The 20,546-nt window shown below is 41.3% G+C and overlaps 1 protein-coding gene across 7 annotated transcripts in view; it reads left to right on the top strand.

Annotated features, from left to right (window-relative positions):
* LOC125298619 (NACHT, LRR and PYD domains-containing protein 12-like) overlaps window positions 1-20,546 on the top strand; it is a 69,674-nt gene that overhangs the window by 14,503 nt on the left and 34,625 nt on the right. For 6 of the 7 annotated variants that reach the window (XR_007194230.1, XM_048249417.1, XM_048249415.1 and 3 more), the window contains 5 exons: window positions 207-1,962; window positions 11,514-11,684; window positions 15,681-15,851; window positions 17,188-17,340; window positions 17,866-18,036. Coding sequence is in view for 6 of the 7 variants with exons in the window: in XM_048249417.1 (XP_048105374.1) it covers window positions 207-1,962; window positions 11,514-11,684; window positions 15,681-15,851; window positions 17,188-17,340; window positions 17,866-18,036 (2,422 nt within the window). In the remaining variant the exon portion in view is untranslated. Of the gene's footprint in view, window positions 1-206; window positions 1,963-11,513; window positions 11,685-15,680; window positions 15,852-17,187; window positions 17,341-17,865; window positions 18,037-20,546 lie in introns of those variants that run through there. The other variant, XM_048249418.1, reaches the window with a different exon arrangement.

The following is a 20,546-nucleotide window of genomic DNA, read 5'->3' as shown; positions in this document are numbered from 1 at the left end:
ATATTCTTTAGAATGTTAATTTCCCAACATTCCTGTCACACCGGTGTGACGGTACTCCTTTAAGGGTTAAATACATGCTGCCAAGAGCAGGGCCCAGGCACAATCATAGAAAACATTTCTCTAACAAACATTATTATTATTACATTTTATGGTTCATTGTTCAATGCACTTAGTTGTATTAAACTGATCTTTTTTATTCCATACAGATGACCATGTCCTGGCCAGAGTACTGATGACCCATAAAGCCAGTATGAAGAGGAGGTTTGAGAGCATATGTGAAGGCATCATAAGGTCAGGGACTCAAACACTCCTAAACAAGATCTACACAGAGCTTTACATCACACAGGGAGAGAGTGAAGGGGTGAATAATGAACATGAAGTTTGGCAGGTAGAGTCAGCATCCAGGCCACAAACTACAGAGGACACAGCGATCAACTGTAATGACATTTTCAAGCCCTTACCTGGACAGGAGAGACACATCAGAACTGTGATGACCAAGGGGATTGCTGGCATTGGAAAAACTGTCTCTGTGCAGAAGTTCATCCTTGACTGGGCAGAGGAGAGAGCTAACCAGGAAGTAGATTTCATGTTTGTGCTTCCGTTCCGTGAGCTGAATTTGGTCAAACATGATCAGTACAGTCTTCACAGGCTCCTGCTTGACTTCCACCCTGAGCTTAGGGAGGTACAGGATGGTGAATACAAAGACTGCCACATTGTGTTCATCTTTGATGGTCTGGATGAGAGTCGACTTCCACTCAATTTCCAAGGCAACCAAAAGTTGTCTGATGTGACACAAACATCATCAGTGGATATGCTGATGACGAGCCTCATTCAGGGAACTCTGCTTCCCTCTGCTCTCATCTGGATAACCTCCCGACCAGCAGCAGCCAGTCAGATCCCTTCTCAGTGCATCAGTCAGGTGACAGAAGTACGAGGGTTTAATGACCCACAAAAGGAAGAGTACTTCAGGAAAAGGATCAGTGACCAGAATCAAGCCAAAAGAATCATCTCACACATTACGGCAACCAGGAGTCTCCACATTATGTGCCACGTGCCAGTTTTCTGTTGGATCTCAGCCACTGTCCTTCAGCAGATACTGGAACACGATGATGGGAAGGAAGCCCCCAAAACTCTAACTGAGATGTTCATACACTTCCTGCTCATCCAGACCACCAGGAAGAACCAGAAGTATCAAGAGGAAAGTGAGACAGATAGACAGAGGCTCCTGGAAGCACATAAGGGTGTCCTATTGAAACTGGCAGAGCTGGCGTTCAAGCATCTGGAGAATGGCAATCTCATGTTCTATGAGGAAGACCTGAGAGAGTGTGGCATTGATGTCAGTGAAGCCTCAGTGTACTCTGGCATGTGCACTGAGATCTTCAGGGAGGAATGTGTGTTTCACCACAAGAAGATCTTCTGCTTTGTGCATCTGAGCATCCAGGAGTTTCTTGCTGCACTTCATTTGTTTGTCTCTTTTCTGAACATCACGTCTTATTTTGACTTGTTTGAGTTATTGTTGAGAGCAATGGATAAAGCTTTGGATAGCAAGAATGGACACCTGGACCTTTTCCTCCGCTTCCTTGTAGGCATCTCAGTGGAGAGCAATCAAGCCCTCTTACAAGGCTTGCTGACAAACACACACAGCAGCTCAGAGACCATCAAAAAAACATGTCAATATATCAAGGAACTCAAGAGGAAGGACCCATCTCCTGAAAGATACCTGAACCTTCTCCACTGCTTATTTGAAATGAATGATCATTCTCTACATGAAGAAGTCCAAAAATATCTGATATCTCCAGATGGCTTCTTAGGTGAATTGTCACCTGGCCACTGTACAGCACTGGCCCACCTGCTTCTGATGTCTGAGGAGGTGCTGGATGAGTTGGCCTTGAGCAAATACAGAACCTCAGAGGAGGGACTAAACAGACTCGTACCTGCTGTGAGATGCTGCAGGAAGGCTGTGTGAGTATGACTATAAATCAAGATAATTCACAGTTTCTCTATTTGTCCCCTATACCAGAACTTCCAGTCATATTTTTAAAAGCTGTTTATTAAACTCCATATATTTTTTTCAAAAGAGGAAAATAAATTGGTCAGTTCCACCAACATTGGCTTTGATTGCTTAGCTGAACTCTACTCACAGGATACATGGCCTGAGTTTGAGAGCAAAATCTCACAGTGAAAACAGAAGTGCACTCTAAAATATGTCAGTTTTAAAATAACAGTATAACTGCTGATAGGGTTGCCATTATTTTCCTGTTATTTTTAACAGTGCACTACTGTGACAGTGTCTTCTTGTTAAATATATAACAGGCCTTTGATGTAAATTTTGGAAAAAAACAAGAATCATCTGGCAGTAGGGATGCCATTATTTGTGACATCTCGAAGTGGGCAGGTCAATGCTTACTAAGAAAGCAATCGATTTCTTATTAAACCCTGATGGGATGTATGTCTATTATCTTAAATATCCTTTTTATTTCAAGAATGGTCTTCTCCTTAATGGTAATCCTGACCATAGTCTGAAAATCACCTTCACAGTCATTTTGCTCATCCGTTGTTCTACATTGTACACATCCCAAGAAGCTAAATAAACAGTTATGATAGAAAAAAACAGAAAAAAGTAGCATTTACCTATAATCCCTAGAATCAACTCAGCAACATCACTCAACATGAGATTTACCATCACTCATAGAAGACTTATCATAATAGCACTGTTGGAACTGATATTGGAACTGACAAAAAAGTACTGAGCATTTGAGTAATACTAACCCCACTAAATAACAATATATGTAGAAAAGTGGCCAGTATTACACAGTGCACCGCTATGGTTGGTTTATTCCTTCCTAGAATGCAAGAAAATAGTGTTTGATAATGTTATTTGGACGTGGGTTAACAGGAAAGAGTTGTATTTTAAGAAAAAAAAATACAACTCTTTCGTTAAACAACAATGAACAGTGTAATACACAATATTTTCTCTGTATTTGACAGCAAAGTGCAGTATTTTAGAATAACAGGTTAATGTTGAAATCTGGGTGTAAATTAACAGCTAACATTTAGAGTGTGCATGTGCATGTTTGTGGTGATGGTATCAGACATGGTGCCATGGAGCCCAGGAAGAGAAAAAGGGAGAGTGACAAAATCAAAGGCCGGACGAGGATCAATATTGGTCCAGCGTTCGCTCGCTGGCGTGAGGTAAAGGTGGAGGAGGGGTGCCCAAACCGCCGTCTCGCTATTTGGAGAAATTATCTTTGGTCACCGATATTTACCGATTTCCGGCTCCCATTGACTTCCATTCAACACATGTAAACAAAACGTCAATTATGTGGTAAACTAACGCCGCTGACTTATGCCAGCAACCATTTCACTTTGATAATAAACTACATTTTTGTACAACATAATAAGGAATAACAGAATTTGGCTTAAGCAGTGATAAACAAATGTATGCAAAGTGTCAGCCCCTAAGACTGTGCCCATTGCCTAAATTTCTGGTCGTTTAATGTCGAATGTCAGTGAGTAACATTCCAAAATGTACCTTAATGATACTCCACAATTTATAAAGGAACGAAGTTTTAAAAGAAAATCACAATATCAGATGGATTACACAAATAATTGACAAGGAAGTACAAGATTATTCGACGGTCGCTTCTTTTCTAACTAGATGTACCGCAGAGCGGTACAAAATATGACCGCCGCCCAGTCCAGCATATTTTTTCCACAAAAATAAGTCACGCTTGTCAAATTGTGTTAATTTCCTACTTTGTTCTTTTTTTGTGTGTTTGTAATTGAGTGTGTGCAGAGTGTGTGGTTGTTTTTGTGTATGTGTTTTGTGTGTATTTTTTTTGTGTGTGTGTGTGTGTGTATGTGTGTGTGCTTGTGTTTGTGTACTGTATGTAGGTGTGTTTGTATGGGTGCATGTGTGTGTGTGTGTGTTTATGTGTTTGTGAGCGTGTGCATGTGCGTGTTTGTGCATGTCGTATGTGTGCATGTATGTGTGTGTGTGTGTTTTTATGTGTGTGTGTCTTTATGTGTGTGTACATAAATAAAGCAAATCAGGGAACCACCTACTCTTTGCGATAAGTTCCATTGAATCTTTAAAGGACAAGTTCGGTATTTTACACTTAAAGCCCTGTTTTCAGATAGTTTATGATTAAATAGAACGTTTAAGATTGAAATTTGGACACATGCTGCTGTCCTGAGAATTTTCGGTTTCTGTGGTAGCGCCCCCCCTCCTCCAGAACGCTGCATAGGTGCACTGGAACAATCCTTCCTAAAACGCATTAAACTTTCGTTTACAAAGACGTGAAACTCCCCGAGTGGTCAGGGGTGTTCACCGATATGCTCACACAAAAATCGCTGCAAAAGATTCTTTCCAACAGGTTTTATCGTAGTTTTTGTCCAACTCCATTGACTTGTATTGGATGTGCAGTGAGGTACGGTATTACTCCGCTGCCGGAAACGGATATGGGGTTGTTTGTATTCTTTCTGTAGTCTTATGCAATCGCGGTATCGTAGGCTACTACGCTATCCAAATTATTGTCACGTCCAACCATGGCTAATGCTAAAATGTCTTGGAACTTGCACGATGTGAATGATGAAAACGTAATGATTCACGTAGGCTATCATGAAAGTTCCACAGCCAAAAAAAATAGTAAACGTACAAAATCATGTAGCCAAATTATTCATGTAGGCTAGGGTTAGTGTTAGGCTTATGATGTGAACATGATAGGTTATGGACATAAAAAATAAGTTCTTACCCCAAATTCTTCTAACTCTGTCGTCCCAGGAGGTAATGTGGGAACCGCTGTATTTCTCAGGCGAAAGAGCTTTTTGGGTGATTTCTTTCGACCTCCAGTGAAGTTCAGTAAAATGCAGACCGCAGAGACACGGTGATCAGCTTTCTGCAGATTCTCAACAGGTGTGCTCACATCCAACCCCAGAAATTCCAGCCACAACTTTAGCCTTTCTGGATCGTTGAAAGGAAGTCTGTGACAACTTTTTTTGCTACGAATTTTCCTGCAATTCGGAACTGCACAAAATCGCCTCATTTTTAGCTGTCTGTTGCAAAATACTTCAAGACAGCGATCTTCTGCTTCTTCTGTGTATTCAATGAAATGCCAGTGGTTTGCTTGTAATTGGCAAGACGGTGTAAGGTGCATTATCGCCACCAACTGGGCTGGAGTGTCTACTATTCAAGCTCTCAACGGAAGAATGTACGGGTGTGAGGCGTTTGGAAAAATAGCTCCACAGTTTTACAACGCATGGTAAACACCTGTTGGAAAGCATCTTTTGCAGCGATTTTTGTGTGAGCATATCAGCGAACACCCCTGACCACTCGGTGAGTTTCACGTCTTTGTAAACAAAAGTTTAATGCGTTTTAGGAAGGATTGTTCCAGTGCACCTATGCAGCGTTCTGGAGGAGGGGGGGCGCTACCACAGAAACCGAAAATTCTCAGGACAGCAGCGTGTGTCCAGATTTCAATCTTAAACGTTCTATTTAATCATAAACTATCTGAAAACAGGGCTTTAAGTATAAAATACCGAACTTGTCCTTTAACAACCATGGTGAGTCAGGACCTTAATTTAACATTCATGCAAAGGAAAACATCTCCTGCAGTACAGTTACCTTGTCACTGCAATAGGGCATTGGGATTGATATTTGTTTGGTGGCTTTTGGCCACAGGGAAGAGTGCCACCTACTGGCCAACCACCAACACCACTTCCAGCAGGAACCTACTCTTACAAGGAGGTTTCTTATCCAAGTACTAACTAAGCCTGCTTAGCTTCAGTAATTTAGCGAAGTCAGGGTATCTGGTCTGGCTACTGGCTAAAAAAAAAAGGTGAAAGGCATATATGATTCTAACTGCCTCACTGAATTGAATTATGCACACTCAATTCTCACTGGTATCTGCTAGACAACAAGTACCAAAACATGATTAGTTCATAGATTTTACATGTAAAATACATGTTATACAACCCCACCCCCATCTTGCCTGTTCATAATTCTGAGAAATTCTTTTTTTTTTGTGATCAAATTTTTATTGAGAAGTTGCACATCAAGTACAAAATTTGAATGCTTACTTTTGTGTCATTAATTAGCACAAAAGTAAGCATTCAAATTCAAAATAAAAGTATAATACAACAAATTCTGAGAAATTCTTGATTTGTGTGCATGTGTGCGTGTACGTGTTCATGTGTATGTGTGTGCATGTGCATGCATGTGTACATATGTCTACTGTGTGTGTATGTGTCATACGTATGATTGCTGTGAATGTATGTGTGTGTGTGAATATCTGTTTATGCACATATGTGCATATGGAATGGGTTAACATGACCCCTGGAGGCAAACATACGCAAAAAAATGGTCATCCTAGGCCCTACGGTTCTCAAGATATTCACAGAAAACTCTGTTGATGTACGGTCATTAAATGTACAATAAATTAATTTATTGTATGGCCCCCCATAAACAAAAGTCCACGAAACTTGGCATGCATTCAAAGGGTTTCATAATGACCCTACACTTTAAATTTCATGCAGTTTTGACCATGTCAGCCAGAGATATTGTGATTACAACACCTAATTCTTTGCTTTTTCATTTTTAACTAGGTGGCGCTATACATGAATTGAGTGATAATGGAATGGGTTGACATGGCCCCTTAAGACCAACAGACAAAAAAAGGTGGTCCTCCTAGGCCCTGCGGTTCTCGAGATATTCACAGAAAACTGTGTCCGCCCTACCCTCCTTTCGGGAGGTCCAGTCCAGCGGGGGGGGCTACAGATCAAAACGAAAAACAATGATTCCATGCTATCCTTGTGGGCCTACATGCCCACCAAGTTTCGTGCACCCCGGTCTTTCAGTGTCCTGGGAATCCATGACGGAAAATTGGCCATGTGAGAAAAAAAAAAAAAATCTGACATAATAAATGTAATGGCCTACATTACATATTTCAAGCCACTAGATGGCGGCATTTCACAAAACGTAAAACCAGAGCCTGTTTACCAAAACCTAGTCAAGTAATGCATACAAGGATACAAGGATACAAGGATACAAGGAAGTTTATTGTCACATGCATATAGTTACTGGAAGTAAGAAATGCAGTGAAATTATGTCTGGTGTCAGCCTATTTGTGCATTAATGGGGGGTAAAAGTGCAGTAGAAGAGGGGTTTAGTAGATTAAGTGGCAAGGGCTGCATAAAAAGGTGGGGAGGTTTGGGATTGGGTGGGGGCACCAACAAGGAGCACCCAAGAGCAACAGGGGCAAGGAAAAAACTCCCTTACCAAGGAAGAAACCTTGGGCAGATCCACGGCTCAAGGGGCTAACCCAACTGCCAGGGTCTTGGTGTGTGTGTTGGGGGATGACAGGGGAGATGGGATAGTGTGCTGTGTATGTGGGGAGAGGGCAGTGTGCAATATGTGTGTTGGAGAAGCTTCCTCATGAGACAATGTGCTGTGTATTGGGGCAGTGTGCTGTAAGTATGTTGGGGATGTGTGTTGGAGAAGCTTCCTGATGAAATAATGTGCTGTGTATGTAGGGGGGGGGGGGGGGGGGCAGGGACTTACTATTGCAAGCAGAGTACTGTATGCTGTATGTAATGTATGTGAGTGATGACAGTGAAGATGTGTGTGTGGGCGGGAGGGGAGTGGAGCAGTGACTGTGTGTTTGTGTGTAGTGTGTGTGTGGGTAGTTGGGGGCAGTGTGCTGTAAGTATGTAGAGGATGTGTGTTGGAAAAGATCCTGAAGACAATGTGCTGTGTATGTGGGGGGGGGGGGCAGTGTGCAGCAAGTATGTAGAGGAGGCTTACTGTAGCAAGCAGTGTGCTGTATGTATGTGAAGTGATGACAGTGATGATGTAAGTGTGTGTGTTGGGGGTCAGGGACTTACTATTGCAAGCAGAGTACTGTATGTAATGTATGTGAGTGATGACAGTGAAGATGTGTGTGTGTGGTATGGGAGGGAGTGGAGCAGTGACTGTGTGTGTGTGTGTGTAGTGTGTGTGTGTGTGTGGGTAGGGGGCGTATGTAGTGCTGTGTTGGAGAAAGATCCTGGGTGCTGTAGAGTGAGGCTTACAGTAGCAAGCAGTGTGCTGTATGTATGTGAAGTGATGACAGTGATGATGTAAGTGTGTGTGTTGGGGATGGGGGTGGGGTGGGGGGCAGAAAGGCTAGGCAATCAAGGACATGGGTAGATGGAGGAGAAATCAAAAAATAATAAATAAAAAAAGTGTGCAAAAGTTGGAGAAAGTCAGATGTGTGTGTGTGTGTGTGTGTGTGTGTGTGTGTGTGTGTGTGTGTTTTTGACGTGTGATGAAATAAGAAAATAAATAAATGTGTGTCTTGCAGCAAGACGATCCGCCATCTGGTGGACAAACTATGTAAGGCCAATACTGGAAATGCAGCCTAAACAAAGGATCAATATTCGGTTTTCCTTTACTGGTTTTAAAATGATTTATCGGCCGTTATAATTGCCGTCACCGATAGTTTGAAAAATGCCCAATATCGGCCGAAAACAACGGCCCACCGATAAATCAGTCGGGCTCTAATCTACTCCATCCCCTACTCTTGCAACCTTTATGTATGCTTGTATGTGCGTGCCTGTGTGTGTGTGTGTGTGTGTGTGTGCATGCGTGAGTGCCTGCGTGTGTGTGTGGATGTGTGGGTGCATGCATGTGTCTGTGCATGTGGATGTGAGTGTGTGAAAGAGAGAGAGAGTGCATGTGTGTGTGTATGTGTTTGTGAGAATAAGTATATATATTCTTTTGATCCCGTGAGGCAGTGCCGGCCCGAGCCTTTTGGGGGCCCTAAGCAGAATTTGATTTGGGGGCCCCCTCCCACAACGCGGAGTCACCTGTGCTTGGCGATAATTGACAACTTGACACTATAATGTCATATTATAAATTAATACAGTGAGGTTATGTATTAATACAGTGACTGATTATGAACTACTGTCCCCCTGGACACAGATGCATAAGGACTCGGTAGGCTCATTCAGTAATCCATCCTTGCTCACATGCCAAAAATGTTTTGGGGCTCCGCTCTAGACTTCTGGCCCCATGTGCTTGGTAAACCAATGTACTGTATTAGTTGTTATTTACACCAACCCTGTCACCTTTTAATCTTAGAGGGTACTAAAATCACAGATTTATTTGAAACATTCATATTCAAAGTGAAGCACTAAGGGTGGTTTACTGAAGTTGAATTGACAAATAACAAAATACAACAGCATTTGTATTTTTTGTAAACAAGTACATCCGTTTAATGACTTGTTTTTCAACAGATTTGCAGAACAAATCCGCAAATGTGCATTAAATGAGCAATCTTCAACTACAAAATAAAACCAAAATAGACAAACATTAATAATCAAAAATAAAATGTCCCAAAAAATAGATACTTATTCCTACTTCGTTCCTGGCTTTCAGGTATCTGCAACTCTGCAGTGGACGAACCTGCAATGATTAAATAAATACATAAATAAATAAAACAAAAACTATGTTGAATGTGTCATGTCATATTAACAGGCTATGTAACCATTTGCCATCAAGAAAACCTCACCTTCTGTGTCATCAGCCATGGAGGCAGACACTTGATGAGGTAGAGTTAGGTAGCCTAGTGGATGTGCTCCAAAGTACTTCAACAGTGTCTCTGAAAAAAAATAACTGCATATTTGATCGAGCAGAATGAGTTTATTTTGCTATCACTACTTACACTCATCAACAAGCAATTCCACATGTAACAATTCATATTATATTGGCAAATGAGGCATAATCAAAAGTAACGCTTAACATGGTGATCTACTGCAGCCTAAATATTAGGGTAGCACCGCTACATCACTTGCCACTCACTTGCCACATAATCAAATGTAAGTTTATTTCCATCACAGAAGTCTCCCCACCCAACATGGTATATTTTCTCAAACACTACCATCTCTCTCCAAAGATCTTAGAGCAGAAGCGCCGCGTGCTGTTCCATCTTTGCCTATGAAGCTGGAACGTTACCGATGCCCAGAGTCGCGCTAGTCAGTGGGTTGGGACTGGGAGCCTGGGCTTAGCCTGCTGTTGCTATCAGACTTACCACTATGTCACATATTATAGAACAGTTATAAACTATCAACACTTTCAGGTGCGAAATCAGAAACAATCCCTCTGTGGTAAATTTGCCTTCAGCTACAGTACGTTTTCATGTAGCTACTGTAGTGCTAATGTCCACTTCAGTCAGTCAGCCAGCTAACTTTAATTTACAACATAAGCCCACCTATGGCTAGGGTACATGCTTGATTGAACATCCAAAACAATCCCAATATCCTTGACATCTGAAATACACCTAGATAAATATATATTAATGGGAGACATTTCTCTGTTGATGGCGGGGATTTAGCTCTGGTGATGGCTTATATTAGATCAAAACATACTGTAAATAAAACATACTGTAAATAATCATGCAAACATACCTGTATCTTGCTCGTTTTTCTCCTCCTCTGTCATTTTCTTCTTTCTGTTTTCGGCACCAGAGGGATACGTCCTTTTTTGTGACTTTTCTTAAAATTACCGTCTCTTCCGATTTTTGAACTTGATGCAGTCTGCACGAATTGTCTATGCACCCGAGGTGTCTAGTTTATGCGCGTGACTCAAAGGCTGGCAGACACAATAGAGGTAGGCAGGCATATTGATCATGAAATCAGAATTTTCTTGTTTTGAATTATTAATTGTTTCATTTATTCATTCATTGATGTCACTTGTTTACGTTATTTATTATGTAAAAAAAAAGAAAGAAACTCGATTGGGGGCCCCCTGGTGGCCCCAAGCAGCCTCTTAGTTCGCTTATGCCTCGGGCCGGCCCTGCCGTGAGGGAAATTTGGTCTCTGGCTCTCTTATCCCAATCCGTGAATTAGTGAAACACACTCAGCACACAGTGAGGTGAAGCACACACTAATACTGACGCAGTGAGGGGTTAGGTGCCTTGCTCAAGGGTACTTCAGCCGTTCCTACTGGTTGGGGTTTGAACCGGCAACCCTCCGGTTACAAGTCCGAAGCGCTAACCAGTAGGCCACGGCTGCCCTGAGAGAGAGAGAGTGTGTGTGAGAAAGTCCTGCCTTGTATCTCTTCCCCTACCAGTAACTCTTCCCTCAACACCACCATCTACAGGCGATTGGTGAAAGAAAATTAGACTCAAAGGTTTTGTACGTGTGTATCACGTTTTGAAACTGTAGAAATTATTTGTAAATGTAAAAATCTTCTTTACAAGTAATTTTTGCGACTTTTTGCGATCTTTCGAGACTGTTCTCAAGTACCCAAGGTGGGAAAGTGTGAGCAAGATGTTTGTGAACTAATGTTCCCACTTTCGGACCCTAACCTAATATTGGAACCAACATTTGTATGTATTTTAAACATTGAGCACACCTGTGCTATGTGTAATATATTTTATGTTTGTCTGTATATTGTGTGTGTCTTTTATATTAGGACCTCGAGTCAGTCAATAAAGATAATACATAATAAATATACTCTTTTGCCTCTCTTGCAGACTTACGGACTGTAAGCTTACAGAGAAGTCCTGGAAGATTGTGGTCTTAGCTCTTCAGTCTGCAAATTCCCTCTTAAGTGAGCTGGACTTGAGTCAGAATGACTTGCTAAAGTCAGGAGAAAAGCTGTTCTCTGCTCTTCAGAGTCCAAACTGCAAATTGGAGACTCTAAGGTCAGTAACATTGTTGACTGTGTTGACAGACACAAACTGTTAAAAGTACACTGTGTAAACATTACTGCTTTAGGGTGTTTTTAGTCCATTTAAAAGAGCCAAACTTCTCTAAAAGTGGACCAAAGCAAAAAGGACATTTTGTATTCATATTGCAAGTTCATTTGAAACAGGACTCGTACCTCTTTCTGGTGCACTTCAACTCTGATGGGGCCTCAGATTTCTTCCTGTTTACACTATCTGGAGGTCTCAGACCTTACTTTTGATTATGGGGTATGTCGTTGCCCTGAGTTAGTTAATTATTCAAACCTGATAATGAATGAAATCAGATATATGATCATGAAAATCTCATATTCAAAATATAACAGAAGCAATTTTCCATTTTTCCAACTCCTTGAAGTTAGGGTGATTGTAAGGGCCCAGCATGGACAGGAGGCCCTTCATAAACTATCATCAAGTAGGCTAAATAATGTAGTCACAATTATAACTTTGAGTTTGTTTAAGTTATAAAACATGTTATAAACTAAACAAATCCATGGTTCTACAATGCCATTGTTGGCAAAATGTGCACAATAGATAGCCTATATATTTCACTCTTCTCTATGGTTCAGCCTATGGTGTAAAATATATTCTCTTCAATACAGTACATTAGTTGATTAAAATAACCTTTGTAGGTTTTGTTTAGGCCCAATGGGCTGTATTGTAAGTAAGGGATAACCAGGCCACCAGGGTGTCCTGTTTTACCAGTGGTGGAGGAAGTACTGAAACTCAGTACTTAAGTAAAAGTACAAATACACAGAGAAATATTTACTTTAGTAATAGTAAAAGTACCACAATGACAACCCTACTTAAGTAAAAGTAAAAAGTACCTGCTTTTAAATGTACTTTAAGTATTAAAAGTAAAAGTATTTGCATAATGATTTATATACTATATTCTAAAACGAAAAATCAGTATGGGCTGTGGCATTTTAATTAAGCTAGTTTTAGGTTATACTCGACTAGATAGTTTTAAGCTAATGCAATTGTGCTTACCATCTGTGGCCCAGTTTACATTCTGACCTACAATTCTAGAGACTGTAATTCTGGTTATCTAACTAGGGTGATCTGCTGAGTAATATCAGTCAGCAAAACACGAGAGCCTGAAGTTTAACGGGTAGACAAAGGGAAACGTCGGGTGGATCGTAATGCCAATTATGCTGATTGAACAGAAAAGTTGCTGAGAAAGGTGTCTTCATGATTAGGTTCAGGCATAGACATTGAATGAGCAGCTCACATTACTACCCCCCAATTGTAGGCTATGCATCTTTATTTGATCACACACAATTAAGGAATATTTCCTAATCTGGAAAATGTTACGTTTTTTTCCGGCCACCGGTTCATTAAACCCAAATACTAGGCCTAGGGAGGAAAGCAACAAAAACTTGAGAGATGCAAGTGGGCAAATCAACTTGATATTAGCCTATTATTATGTGTTACCATAGCATCACTTAAACTAGCAGCCATTTGTGTGTGAGGAGACACACAGTCACAGGCTAAGGGAGGGGGCGCTAGAAGCATGCCTTGCACACACGCATGTTACTTCAAAAGAACATTGTCATTCTCAAAAGTATCGATACTAATAAAATTAGGTATTGTGACATTTTTAATTTCAGGGTATTGCAATACTTTTGTAGTATCGGTGCACAGTGCAACACTACTAATGATTACATGTATGTGCCATTCTCAATATTTTTTACAGTGATATACTCAAGTTCCTTACTTCAATATAGTATCCCTTATCACTTCTGTGATGAAGGTGAATATTTTCGGTGTTGTTTTTCCTGTACACAGGATTACAGAAAAACTATCAGCCAGATGTAAAGTAGAAGTAAATTTGAGGAAAGGGGTATGAGCCAATTACATTTTTGAGCAGATCTGACTAATGGGCTGACTGAACAGGTTTACTTTCACTTTCACAGTTGCAGAATATTGCAGACCTTGCTAGAGGCCTGTGGTGTCTGAGTGCACTTATAGCTATCCTGTATGTACACTGTGTATTTAAACAAAGACCAGATTGTGACCAAACCAGCCTTGGTTTTGGTAGTTCCTCAGAAATAATGTCCATAAAAGTCATAAATACAACTTAGTTGCTATTCTTCAGAAGTAGATTATAAAAAGAAGATTATAAAAATCATAGATTTTTCCACCTCAAGTGTTATCGATTATGTCAATTGAACCGTAACCTGTTGACTGCGCCTTCGAGCCCCTGCTTTGAGCCCCTGCTCCTGAAGTATAATAGATCATATATATATAGCAGATCATAAAAATGGTGATGCTACATAGCAAATAATAGATACAAGGATACAAGGATACAAGGAAGTTTATTGTCACATGCATATAGTTACTGGAAGTAAGAAATGCAGTGAAATTATGTCTGGTGTCAGCCTATTTGTGCATTAATGGGGGGGGGGGGGTAAAAAGTGCAGTAGAAGAGGGGTGGCAAGTGGCAAGGGCTGCATAAAAAAGGTGGGGGAGGATTGGGATTGGGTGGGGGGCACCAACAAGGAGCACCCAAGAGCAACAGGGGCAAGGAAAAACTCCCTTAACAAGGAAGAAACCTTGGGCAGATCCACGGCTCAAGGGGCTAACCCAACTGCCAGGGGTCTTGGTGTGTGTGTTGGGGGGATGACAGGGGAGACGGGATAGTGTGCTGTGTATGTGGGGAGAGGGCAGTGTGCAATATGTGTGTTGGAGAAGCTTCCTCATGAGACAATGTGCTGTGTATTGGGGGGCAGGGACTTACTATTGCAAGCAGAGTACTGTATGTAATGTATGTGAGTGATGACAGTGAAGATGTGTGTGTGGGCGGGAGGGGAGTGGAGCAGTGACTGTGTGTAGTGTGTAGGTGGGTAGGTGGGGGCAGTGTGCTGTAAGTATGTAGAGGATGTGTGTTGGAGAAGATCCTGAAGACAATGTGCTGTGTATGTGGGGGGGGGGCAGTGTGCAGCAAGTATGTAGAGGAGGCTTACTGTAGCAAGCAGTGTGCTGTATGTATGTGAAGTGATGACAGTGATGATGTAAGTGTGTGTGTTGGGGGGGGGTCAGGGACTTACTATTGCAAGCAGAGTACTGTATGTAATGTATGTGAGTGATGACAGTGAAGATGTGTGTGTGGGCGGGAGTGGAGCAGTGACTGTGTGTGTGTGTGTGTAGTGTGTGTGTGTGGGTAGGTGGGGGCAGTGTGCTGTAAGTATGTAGAGGATGTGTGTTGGAGAAGATCCTGAAGACAATGTGCTGTGTATGTGGGGGGGGGGGGCAGTGTGCAGCAAGTATGTAGAGGAGTGCTGTATGTATGTGAAGTGATGACAGTGATGATGTAAGTGTGTGTGTTGGGGATGGGGGTGGGGGGGCAGAAAGGCTAGGCAATCAAGGACATGGGTAGATCATGTTGAGCAAGGTCATGCTAAGGTCGTTGATTTCTACATTGTCAGTGGCCAAACAGCATGGATGAAAAGATATTCATTAATTAAGAACCCATAGGTTACAGCTAAGCAAGTAGCCCATGTTTACAAGTGTCTGTATCAGGGCTCTCTATGTGTACATAATGCAGATTAGGTAAACTGCACCACAGGTTTCAAAGCGAACTGTCTGAGGTGGTCATAGTTCGGTTCACTTTAGAGGAGTTTTAGCGTGTTCATACTGTATATACATACATCTAAGTCATAGATCTGTGTTTGTTTTGATGACTGAAAGGGGACAAGTGTTTGTCTTGATTGACATCCCAAATATTGACCTGTAATCAATAAAGGGAATCACTATTAGAGTCAACACAAGCAGAATCAGCAATGGCATTTGAACTGATGAAATCTTACCTAGTCCATTCCTAATTTGGGACTCATTCTCTTCTCTTATCCCTAACATACTGTAAATGGGGCAGTTATATTTATTTACCTCTCTTATCCCACTTGCAGATTTAAACATGACACATTACATTTTTATACTCTTTTTCCTCTCTTGCAGACTTGCTGGCTGTAAGCTAACAGAGAATTCTTGTGAGATTGTGGCTTCAGTTCTGCAGTCTGCAAACACCCACTTAAGAGAGCTGGACCTGAGTCAGAATGACCTGCAGAAGTCAGGAGAAAAGCTTCTTTCTGCTCTACAGAGTCCAAACTGCAAACTGGAGACTCTGAGGTCAGTAATATTCTGAAAGCACAGAGGCCTTACCTATTATTAGATAATTAGATATATTAGATACATTTGTTTTTAATCATCAACGAACACCACTAATCACTCAGTGAGTTGCACAGTTTTGAAAACGAACGTTAAGGGTTGTTTTAAGGACATGTTTGGCATGCCCGTAGCCAGCCAGTTTGAATCAGTCAAAGGCGATTCTAAACGAGTCAAAAAGTCCGAGACAGGACCCATCGTCAAAATTTCTGTGTCCACCACTCTAGTTCATCCAAAACCAAACAACAAACAAGAAAAGGGACTCAAAGTGGCCAGCTCTGCTCCACTATGGCTAGTGCTGTGCCTATGGCTATGCCCTCACAGTTTAGAAAATGTCAGTAGTGGAGACTACTGTTGCTTTTATGATTTCCTTTTAAAAGTTTCCTATAACAATGACAAGCCAGCTGGAACCTGCCGCTCTCTCTCCCTCTCGTGAACGCTCAGACGCATTCCCAATTAAATGGAGTAGCATAACGTTCAAGTTAGATCTGCTGCAATGTAACATGATGTTTTGACATTGATATTGTAAATGTTCTCTAAGAAAAGTGAAAAGCTGTTTGCAGTAAAGCTAACCAACGTCGTCTCTATCGCAGGAAAAAAAAAAAAGAAAAAAAAGCAGCCTAATTAAATGCTCGGCGGGCCAGATTAAAGTGCCTGGAGTTTGCCCACCCCTGATCTATCTATTGGTTAGCAAGGGTATTTTTTGCATGGTAGCCTTAGGTGCTCAAATGTGGTTCGCTCCCCGTTTGGTTTGTACGTTATTGATTCAGATAATATCTGTTTATATGGTCAGCTTCTTACTTTATCATTAATCTTTATCAAGTTGTCGCATCCAAAATGCACTCTCCTCTTAGATTTCTTACACCAGACTTCTTACACCGGACTTCTCCTTAAGACTTCTCTCTCACACAGGACATCTCCTTAAGACCTATCTCCAACATGAAATAAGCCAGCCTTAGATAGGCCAACCAATTACCCAATCAAGACCTGGGTTAAAACATTTTAGAGAGGTGACGGTCTGTACCAATATCCCTCTACTGTACTGTTAAAAGCTTTCCTATTACAAAAACACATACATACACAAGACAAACACATACACATCAATAAAACTGAAACTGAGTGTATGGTGGGTGTATGTTTGTACTGACTTTTAACAGTGTAAAACAACACAGTTAGGGGAAAAGGATAGGTCTCCTTTTCACACAGACAATTACAACATTACTGATTTAAACTTCAATTGATATCTCCTCTCTGATTTCAGTATTGATGATTCTCTGTTACATGGTTTATTTTCTTACAGACTTGTTGGATGCAAACTGAGGGGAAGATTTCTGGCCTTGGCTCACCAAAGGGCAAACCCCCACTTAAGAGAGCTGGACATGAGTGGCAGTGAGCTTGAGGACTGTGGAGGAGAACTACTCCATCAACCAATGAATCATCACTGTAAAGTCAGGTCTGTATTCTGCACAGTGCACAGAGGCTGGTATTTCTGTTTAATGTAATTAACAGCTAACACCTTTATTTGTCATTGCATATATGGGAATGTAAGGGGTATAGAGGACATGTTGCTCATAATGTTTTCCTCTTTTGCTGCAGACTTTTTTTTTTGTAAAACGAGCACAATTTACTAAAACGAGCAGACTATGTAGTAAACAATCGCACAATACACAAAATTATGTGCACAATCTAGTGAAATGATCACAATTTAGTAAAATGAGTGCATGTTTTATCAATACATATAATATCTTGCAATGACACCCACCAAGAGATGTCACTGCAATAATGTTTTTTGTATATCAAGAGAATATGCGCTCGTTTTACTGAATTGTGCCCTCTTTCTAGTACATAGTGTGCTCATTTTACTAAAGAGTCCACTCTTTTTAGTAAATAGGTAATTTTGCAAAAGATAGTACGATTTAACTAAATGCAAGTACAATTTAGGACATGTTGCTCATAGTGTTTTCCTCTTTTGCTGTAGACTTATCAGCTGTAGACTCAAATACAGCTCCTCTGAGGTTGTGGTCTCAGTTCTGCAGTCATATATTTCTCAACTGAGAGAGTTGGACATGAGTGGTTGTGATCTGCAAACTTCAGAAGAGAAGCTGCTCTCTGGTCTTAGAAACCCAAACTGCCACCTGGAGAAACTGAGGTCAGTAATACTGTGAAAGACACAGAGGCCTTATCTACACATTCACATGTTAAACATAGAAGATTGTCACCGTTAGTATGACCGCCGCGCAGCGAAGCGGCGGTCATATAGGTTTAGTCATTTTTTTTTAATTTTTTTTCTTCGCATGGACAATTTTCCGTCAAGGATTCCCGGGACACTGAAAGACCGGGGTACACGAAACTTGGTGGGCATGTAGCCCCACAAGGATGGCATGGAACCATTCTTTTTCGTTTTGATCTGTAGCCCCCTGCTGGACTGGACCCCCCAAAAGGAGGGTAGGGCGGACACAGTTTTCTGTGAATATCTCGAAAACTGTAGGACCTAGGATGACCACCTTTTTTTGTATGCTGGTCTTAAGGGGCCATGTCAACCCATCCCATTACCACTCATTTCATGTATAGCGCCACCTAGTTAAAAATTAAAAAGCAAAAAATTAGGTGTTGTAATCACAATATCTCTGACTGACATAGTCAAAACTGCACGAAATTGAATGTGTAGGATCATTATGACACCCTCTGAATGCATGCTAATTTTCGTTCACAAATACAATAAATTAATTTATGTGTACATTTAGTGACCGTACACCAACAGAGTTTTCTGTGAATATCTTGAGAACCGTAGGGCCTAGGATGACCAATTTTTGCGTATGTTTGCCTCCAGGGGTCATGTTAACCCATTCCATATGCACACATGTGCATAAACAGATATTCACACACACAGATGCAGGGGTGTCAGACTGGGGGTAAAACCACTACTGATTATAGGGGCCTAAGGGGAGAGAGCGCCCTTGACAAGTCTGGAATATATTTTATTTTACTTGGATATTTTCATTTCCTAATTAAATTTCATAATGCATGTTAGATTAAATGTACAGTTAGTGTATTGGCTGAATAACTTGGTTGATTGACTGACTACATTTTGTATACAAAAAAGACTATCTACTGTAAGGTGTCAGCCACCCCTTCTTATTGCGCCAAATGGTTTAGTCCATCTGCACACATTTTGTTTATGTTGAGCATCTCCTGGAGCACAAACTTCTGTTGTAGAAATCTTTCTCAAAGAAGGCCAATCAGGCTACCAAAAAAGAAAGACAGGAGAAGGAGAGAAAACAAAATGAGGGGAAACAATTGGTAACTGACTTCTTTTCAAAGAAAAGTGAGCACAAACTAGAAAAAACTAAACTAAATCCATGGTGGTAAACGGCATATCTCCACAACCATTAGTGCTAAAACAAACAGAGACATTGAAAGAGCAGAACATGAGGGCCCATCAGCCTATGTAGGGGCCCAGGATCTTGTGCTACGCCCCTGCACACATGCATTCACAGTAATCATACGTATGACACATACACACAGAAGACATATGTACGCATGCATGCACATGCACACACACAGGTCCACCCACAAGCACATGCACACACGCACACACACCACACACACACACACACACAAACATAAACACGTACACGCACACATGCACACAATTCAAGAATTTCTCAGAATTATGAACAGGCAAGATGGGGGTGGGGTTGTATAAAATGTATTTTACATGTGAAATCTATGAACTAATCATGTTTTGGTACTTGATGTCTAGCAGATACCAGTGAGAATTGAGTATGCATTATGCATTTCAGTGAGACGGTTAGAATATATGCCTTTCACCTTTTTGTTTTTAGTCAGCAGCCAGACCAGCAGACACCCTGACTTTGCTAAATTACTGAAGCTAAGCAGGTTTAGTTAGTACTTGGATAAGAAACCTCCTTGGAAGAGTAGGTTCCTGCTGGAAGTGGTGTTGGTGGCTGACCAGTAGGTGGCACTCTTCCCTGTGGCCAAAAGCCACCAAACAAATATCAATCCCAATGTCCTATTGCAGTGACAGGGACAGTGTACTGCAGGACATGGACAGATTATGAACTTTCGGGCCACTGGGCCCAGATGTATTAAGCCCCCCCCCCCACACACACACTAATTGTCGCATATGTGTGTGTGACAAATTTTTAATTTGTTTGATGTGATTTCCTGTATTCTGGTGCATTTTGAGGATGGTCAATACTTTTCAATTCAATCAGATTCTTAGCCTACATCCTGATGTGTTGATATTGAGGCAGTGATTCCATGCAATGGCTTGGGCTTCAGGGCCCCCTGACCCCTTGGGTCTGGGCCCGGTAGGCCCGTGAAGTAATCCACCCCTGAAGCTGGAGATGTTTTCCTTTGCATGAATGTTAAATTGAGGTCCTGACTTACCATGGTTGTTAAAGATCCCATGGCACTTATCGCAAAGGGTAAGTGGTTCCCTGATTTGCTTTGTTTATGTACACATACATACACACACACACACACACACACACACACACAAAGACACATACTGTAAACACACACACACTACACATACACACACACATACATGCACACAAACACATAAACACACATACACACACATACCCTCACACACATGCACCCACAAATATAAACACACCTACCCTAAATTAA

Source organism: Alosa alosa, chromosome 7, assembly GCF_017589495.1.
Source record: "Alosa alosa isolate M-15738 ecotype Scorff River chromosome 7, AALO_Geno_1.1, whole genome shotgun sequence".
Lineage (NCBI taxonomy): Eukaryota > Metazoa > Chordata > Actinopteri > Clupeiformes > Clupeidae > Alosa > Alosa alosa.
This window is presented reverse-complemented; position numbering and strand designations above follow the sequence as displayed.